Source organism: Ochotona princeps, chromosome 4 (genome assembly GCF_030435755.1).
Source record: "Ochotona princeps isolate mOchPri1 chromosome 4, mOchPri1.hap1, whole genome shotgun sequence".
Lineage (NCBI taxonomy): Eukaryota > Metazoa > Chordata > Mammalia > Lagomorpha > Ochotonidae > Ochotona > Ochotona princeps.
In genome coordinates, this window is record NC_080835.1 from 45,820,255 (window position 1) to 45,828,338 (window position 8,084).

At 45.2% G+C, this 8,084-nt stretch overlaps 1 protein-coding gene across 1 annotated transcript; it reads left to right on the plus strand.

Annotated features, from left to right (window-relative positions):
• The first annotated feature begins 2,247 nt into the window (after nt 1-2,247).
• Nucleotides 2,248-2,915, plus strand: LOC131480191 (splicing factor 3B subunit 6-like). The gene has a single exon (XM_058663384.1). The coding sequence runs from the start codon at nt 2,368-2,370 to the stop codon at nt 2,743-2,745; it is 378 nt and encodes a 125-aa protein (XP_058519367.1). The 5' UTR covers nt 2,248-2,367; the 3' UTR covers nt 2,746-2,915.
• Nucleotides 2,916-8,084: the final 5,169 nt, after the last annotated feature.

The following is an 8,084-nucleotide window of genomic DNA, read 5'->3' on the forward strand; positions in this document are numbered from 1 at the left end:
TTGAGCACTGACCATGTACTGAGGACTTTGCTTAACAGTTTAGAGGTATTAACGTGATTTTATTATCTTGACAACTAAATATATCCCATTTCATTGCACCCATTTTATCTGTGAGGAATAGAAGCACAGATCAAGTGACTGTCTTAAGGCTCCACAACTAACAAGTGCCAGAGTAAAGTCAGCACCCAGACATGTCTGACTCCCAAGTTGGTAGCCCCTGCCATCTCAGGCAGCCTCTGTCACACTGTCCTTCAGGGCTGGGGCCGCAGCCCTGGGTTTGCATGACCCTCAGGCGTGCAGGAACTGGTCATTAACCCAGCCCAATCTGTCCATCTGTTCTTCCTCCCAGCAGATGTTGGCACCCACTATGGGCCAGGACTGCAGCAGGTGCTGAGTGTTCTAAATAAATAGCACAGAGGTCCTGCCCTACTCATGAGGACTCCCAAGGTAAACAAGGACCTATCATGGGCTTGCCAGTCTGTGCCTTATGTATACTCGCTTTTACCAACAACGCCCATCTTTGCCAGAGCTCTGGGTTACTGAGCTGGCTCTGAGGACCTCGGTTACCCAAAGCCCAGAACACAAGGCCAGGTGGCACTGAGTTGACCCAAGCTAGATAAGTATCCCTGCTAGGGGCTTCCTACACAGGGTAGTGTTCAGCTTCTCTTCCGAACCTGTCCAGGTCACTTTTGGCTATAGTCCTGAAGCTCCCACTAGAAGCAATACAGTTCCAATGAAGCTATCTCACATTTCTTTACTGACTGGCTTATGCTGACACCAAAGGGCTTGGAGAGGGCAGCTGTTGGGCACAGCTATCACATTCCCACCAGGGATGTCTGCATCCCAAGGTAGAATGCATGGGTCTTGACTCTGCTTCTGACTCCGTCTTCCTGCTAATGTGCACCTTGGGAGGCAACAAGTGAAAGCACAAGTACTTGGGTCTCATCTTCCAAATAAGTAATAAGTTTTTAAAAGAAGGGTCTGGATAAATTTTGCTGAATGGATCAAATATCCTCTAGCACTCCCCATCCAGATAGTGTGATTTTTTTTTCCTTTCCAAGGAAACCTTGAGTGACCCTTGTCCTGGCCAGAGCAAGTCTATATACATTCTTCTGGTAGAACATCCTCACTTCCTATAGCAAGCAGAAGAGATTTCTGTTATAAGAACCCTGTGTGCAGCAACTCCATTCTCTGGCACTTGAAGTATTTTGTTAGGAATGGAGGAAGCCTGTCTCTCGTGCTCCTCCACTCCCTGAACAGAAATGCTCCTGTTGCTTCCCCAGGAAGAAAAGCAAAGGAGCTGGAGGTGTTCATACTGCCCCAGGAAGGCCTCGAAATCCAGGCAGTGGACTTCTGCCTTTACCCACTAAGGACCCCTGGACCATTTGAACTTGGGAAACCACCCAAGCTTCAGTACCAAACTGCCAAACAATGCAGTCTGTATCAAATATTACCAGGCAGTGCTTTCCATAGAGAATGAAAGTAAACAAAAGATGGGCCTTTGACTTGTCTGATTTTTCGTGTTCTCAAATAGTCATCTCCTTCATTAAAAAAAAAAATCAAGGCCAGCACAGCCCAGAGAAGGCACATCCCCGAAATTGGCAAGAGCCTGCTCTAGGCTTCTTGTAGAGAGAGTTCCTGTTGGACAGAGCAGCTCCACATTCACTGAGGGAAAATAGTGTCATAAATGCTGTGGGTAACAGGTTTTCCATGTTACTGACATTATCCCTTTTGTGTTCCAATGGCTTTATACTGTTTTGATTTAAAACAAGTTGCCCAAGATGCATTTTGCCCCTACCAAGTAGGTACTCTCTGTTCAACCCCTGCCTGCCTAATAGTACCCAAATAGGCTTCCCACCAAAGCTGCTTCCTCCAGGAAGTCCACCCTGACTGTATTCTGGGTATGTTCGCAGAGCGGTCCCTCTGAGCCTTAGACATGACATCAGTGACCTGCTATGATTCTGAAACCGAGCAGTAATCATCATCGGGCTGGAAGGGCTGCTGGAGTACTTTTTTGCTCTTAGATGAGAAAGCAAATAGAATCTCACAACTATCAAATGATTCTTCAGGAACAGCTCAACTGTCAATCAGATGACCTTTCCCAGGAAACCACTCAGTGCATAAAGCATAACATGGCCATTCAAGGTAATAAAATACCACTGACAGTTCTACTGCTACTCTGCCAGCTCTTTTTAAAAGTGTATGTGGTGAAAAAAAAAAAAAAAAAAAAAAAAAAAAGCGGCAGGACCGGGACGCGCCTGCGGGTCCCCGGGTTTCGTGTTGTGCTTCAGGGCGAGCCGGCCCCGGAGGCGTGTGATCGGTCGGAGTTCTCGGTGTCGGCTACAGTAACCTCTTCAGCCCGCCAAAATGGCGATGCAAGCAGCCAAGAGGACGAACATTCGCCTTCCACCTGAAGTAAATCGGATTTTGTACATAAGAAATCTGCCCTACAAAATCACAGCTGAAGAAATGTATGATATATTTGGGAAATATGGACCCATCCGTCAAATCAGAGTGGGGAACACACCCGAGACGAGAGGAACAGCTTATGTGGTCTATGAAGACATCTTTGATGCCAAGAATGCCTGTGATCACCTGTCAGGGTTCAATGTTTGCAACAGATACCTGGTGGTTTTGTATTACAATGCCAACAGGGCATTTCAGAAGATGGACACAAAAAAGAAGGAGGAACAGCTAAAGCTCCTCAAGGAAAAATACGGCATCAACACCGATCCACCAAAGTGAAGGCTGCAGCCTACATTTTCATTTTGGACTAAAACCCACAAATGTGCCCACCACATTTTTTTTCTTTTTAATTAATACTTAATATTGCAATTCTAATTTGACATTTAAAATAGCCTGCTTAAAACTTGCATGCTTGGATGTATGTTGGAATCTATTGTATTAATAAACTTGTAGCTTTTGTAAAACAAACAAACAAAAAAAAAGTGTATGTGGTGGTATAATCTTTCTGGGCCTCAAAACCCACTTCTAAAATTTATTCTGAAGAATGAACTGCAGCTGAACACAAAGATGTTCATTGCTGTGTCACTGTCCTGCAGCGATGGACTTGGTGCACGGAGCCGATAATAATACACGTGGACCCTGACTGATGGTCAAAGCCGTAGTTTATTAGTAGCATCAGACTTCATACACTGAGGGTTATACAGGATTAGGGTAGAGATACTTAGTTCATCAACAAAACCATCAACTGTTTCTATGCCTTTGTTTGGAAGTCCTTTTGTCTTGTATATTACTTTCCACTCAACTGTTCTTATACAAATGATATCAGGTATACAAAAGGTAGCCATTCAGTTGTTCCAACCAGTCACACCCATTCAGTTGTTTATCATATAAATATTGTCCAATCAACTGTAATCCTGTGCTCACTGACCTTCTAGGGTCACAATGTCCTCCTACATTGCTGTATTATTTTTTGAATAATAGAAAAATGTAGGGATATGTGGAAGTCAATTTTGGTATGTGCCACTTGTGATCCAGCTCTCTGCTAAATATCCTGGGAAAGCAGTGGAGGATGGCCCAAAGCCTTGGGACCCTGTAAGCATGTGGGAGACCCAGAAGAAGCTCCTGGCTCCCGGCATCGGATCAGCCTAGCTGTTAGGTTGTGGTCACTTGGGGAGTGAATCACTGGATGGAAGATCTTTGTCTCTCTTACTCTCTGTAAATCTGCCTTTCCAATAAAACAAAAAATGAATGTTTTAAAAAAACATGTATTTGAAAGGAAGAGCTAGTGAGAGAGAAAGATCTATCTGCTGGTTAAATCCCGCACGTCCACAATGACCAGAAATGGGCCAGACTGAAGCCAGGAGCTTTTTCTGTTTCCCATGTAGGGGCAGGGGCCCAAGTACTTGGGCCATCCTCCACTGCTCTCCCAGGCCACAAGCAGAGAGTTGGAAGAGAAGTGGAGCAGTTGGGATACAACCCGGTGCCCACATGGGATCCCAGCAGTTGCAAGGCAAGGATTTAGCCACTAGGCCACCAGACTGGGCCCATGAAGTAACTATTCTTAAAGATAGATTTTAAGGTGCTGGATATGCCTTGGCATAATAGGCTAAGTCTCTGCCTGTGGCATTGGCATCCCTGTTTTTGAGCTGAGAAAGTAGTGAAAGATGGTCTAAGTCCTTGGGTGCCTGTACCCACGTAGGAAACCTAGCAAAAACTTTGGATCAGCTCAGCTCCAGCCATTGTAGACATTTCAGGAGTGAACCAGTGATGAAATACCTCTCTCTTTCTCTCTCATTCTGTGTAGTTCCGCCTTTCAAATAAAAGTTTTAAATCTTTTAAAAAATATGTTTTGAGTTGTTCCTTCTTGGACGCTTTCAAGCCGTCCTATTTAATACACCAGGCAGATCCTCCTACAAATCTGAAATTGGTTAGAGGTATTTGGTAAATAATTCACTCAAAACTTGGAACATCTCCATGTATTTAATTGGATGTGGAGATGTTTCTAGAATATTAAAAGCACAATTAGGAAGATTCAAAGTAAGCTAAGTGTGAGTAAAAAGGATTGCTGATATGCAATGCCAAACAAGAGGTCAGATGACAATCTCTTCCCCTGTTGTGTGGAAAGTAAAGTGCAGGAGCTCCTGAAGAATGACGGAGCCCTGGCCGTCAAAACGTCAAAACGTGGCCTGCTGTAGAAACGCCTTCTTAGAAGACAATGAGATCCCATGCAGAGAAGCATGTATGAAAAGCATGTGCTGGTGATTCAGAGAGAAAAACAGGACACAGCCTGAATATCTGACAATAAGAGGCTGGTTTTAAAAAACATGGAATGGTTGGTGTTGTGATCCAGTGGGGAAGGCCACCTCCCGTGATGCAAGCAGCCCATACCAGCGTCCGGCTGCTCCGTCTCCCAACCAACGCCCTGCTGATGTGTCTTGGAAAGCAGCAGCTTAACAGCCCAAGTGCTTGTGTTCCTTCCACCCACATGGCAGCTGTGGATGGAATTCCTGATTGGCCCAGGCCCCACCACGGTGCTCCTTTGGGAAGTGATCCAGCAGAGGAGAGAGCTCTCTTGTCTCTTCCTTCTTTCTGGCACTCTGTCTTCCAAATAAATAAGTATTATCTTTTTTAAAAAGCATTGGAAATGCATCTAGGGAACATCAGGCAGAGAATCCAAGTTCTATGCTAATATGAATGTGTGTATTGATTTGTGAAAGACAAAGAGAAAATGACACACATCGTATGAATCTGTTTTCCTAAGTATATGTGTGCAATACTGAAAGAACTGGTGATTGTCTAATAAGCTACAGTTGATTTCCATTTTATTTGTTTCCTTTTCTAAGCACACATTATTATTTTTCTAATCAGATCAAAAAGCAACAAAACTACTTTTATCTGAAAAGGGAAGGAAATGAGTGGGAGGCGAAAGGTAGAGATGGAGAGTCGGAGTGAGGGAGAGTGACACAGTGATCACCCACACAAGCCGCCAGGGAGGCACGCTCCGTCAGCTGGAAACTGTGGCTTTGGACACTAGGGCACACCCACGCTCTGGCAAGACAAACCATGGTTAAAGGGATGGCAACCAGGCAACACCCAAAGCAAGTCAACCATTAGACCCTGCAAAAAGGCACTTCTGGAAGTTTGCTGAGCGCGGATCTGGGAAAAACTGGAGATAAGCAGCCCAGATACGTTACGTCACTGTGCCTGCAGCTGCTCCATTCCACAGGCAGCCCAGAGCCACAGGTGAGCACTGAGCATCCAGATTGAGATGTGCCTTAAACACCACACACACACACACACACACTTCAAATAATTAATATGAAAGGATGTAAAATTTTTTAATAATTTTAACAGCTGGGCCTGGAACGATAGCGTAATGGCTAAATTCTTCCCTTGCACATTCCAGAACCCATGTGGACGCCAGTTCTTGTCCTGGCTACTCCACTTCCCTTCCAGCTCCCTGCTTGTGGCCTGGGAGAGCAATGGAGGACAGCCCAAAGCATTTGGGACCCTGCACCCATTGGGGGCCCAGAGGAAGCTCCTGGCTCCTGGCTTTGGATCAGTTCAGTTCTGGCCATTGCTGCCATTTGGGGAGTGAACCAGTGTACAGAAGATTTTTCTCTATATATCTCCTTCTCTCTGTATATCTGCCTTTCCAATAAAAACAAATAAATCTTTAAATAATAATAATAATTGTAACAGCTTGTGTTGAATAATGGTAGTTTTGATCTAATGGGTTAAATCACTTTATGTTTTCTAATGTAACTGTCCTTAACAAATTTTGTTTAAAAAAATAAGAGATTTATTTTTATTTGGAAAGCAGATTTTACAGAGAGAAGATAGATAAAAAGATCTTTCATCTAACATCCGCTGGTTCACTCTTCAAATGGCTGCAACAGGCGGAACTGAACTGATCCAAAGCTAGGAGCTTCTTCCAGGTCTCCCAGGGCTTAGGCCATCCTCTGCTGCTTTCCCTGGCCATAAGTAAAAAGCTGGATCAGAACTGGATCAGCCAGGACACTAATTGACATCCATATTGGGATGAGGCACCACAGGTCACAGGATTAGCTACAGCACCACTGTACCAGCCCCAACTATCAACGTTTCCAACAAGGCTAACAGAAAGCTGAAAATCCCATACATAGCTCATATTTTACTTAAAGTAGACAGTGCTGGTGTAGATTATCATCCTGAAGCTCTTACCTAAACCAAATCCTCCAGAAAACACATCTACCAAATGAACAGGATTTTACATCTAATAGAATGGTTTGCCAGACTTTCTCAACTTTGGGCCTTTCTTTTTTCTACCTTATCTCTTGGAATCACATTCATTTTAAGCTAATTTATCTCAAGCGACTTCTACTTCAACTTAATTTTTAAATTTTTGATACTTTTTACATATAGGCTGCGAAGGGTAAAGGGCTAGAGGAAAGTAGGCTGAGAGCATTGTTACCACATCCTTTTTTTCTTTCTTCCTGTATCTGGGGGAAGAGAAGAGACAAGGGGAGAAGCCACACTCAGCCTCCCAACCATCCAGGGTCCCGATGTGGAGCATACTCCAAGCATTCCACTCAACAGATTTTGATAGTCTAACACTTCTGAATTGCTGTCGATCTCGCTGCTCCAATCACAATGAAATCCCTCCAGCATCCACTGGCTGACATAGTCCATCTTACAGTCTCCATTTGCCCAGGTATTCATGCCAACACTTGGCTGGGGTAGTTGATCAACCTGTTCTGTCCTCCATCCTCTGTTATGGTAATATGTGTCCTCTGCAGGCTCCAATGGACTACCATATCCTTCAAGTGCATCTGGATATGCTGTCCACTGCTCCATCGAAACACTGAGGAGGCCCAGTTCTGACACATCACTCCATGGTCAGACCATGGAACCTGAAATTCTCACCATGGTTGGAGTTCTGAGTCCAACGGTTCAGTTGGAGGGATCCCCAAGAAACCTCGTCTGAGGTGATCCCAGACCTGATTCTTGTGTGTGCCTGCCAATACAGGGTCCAGCACAGTCTGTCATCCAAATCAGCCTACACACACACTGGTGGTTGCATTTGCTCGGTCAGATTTGTCTCCTGCCCTGTCTTCTACACAAACCAATGGGTATTGGAACCCAGCCCGATCCTGCCCACCCCACACTTGCCCTTCACATAAACCAGCAGAAGCTTCAGTCTAGTCAAAGTGACCCCCAATAACCACCTACCAGGCTCACACCCTGCCCTACTTCCCATACTTGACAATATGTACAACAGAATGCTCCAGTCTGTCCCACATCCCATTCAGCTCTCATACACATCAATGGGCACTGAAGCCTAGTTCAACCCAACCAGCCCCACGACCCAGTCCAAACTGATACCGGCAGGTGCCACTCTGTCTAGACATGTCTGCCCCTAGTCCTGGTTCTCATGCTCACCAGGGGGAGTGGCAACCCAAGAGGGAGGTGCCCACTGTTTCCCTAATGGGCCCACTTCCAGTCCCAGATCTTGCACTCTCCAGGTGGTACTGCAGTTTAGCTTGACAGAATTTGCCTCCAGTGCCAACATCTGCCAGCTGATGTTGTGGCAAAGCCCAACCAACCCGCACCCACTCTGGTTTATGCATGCACCAGTA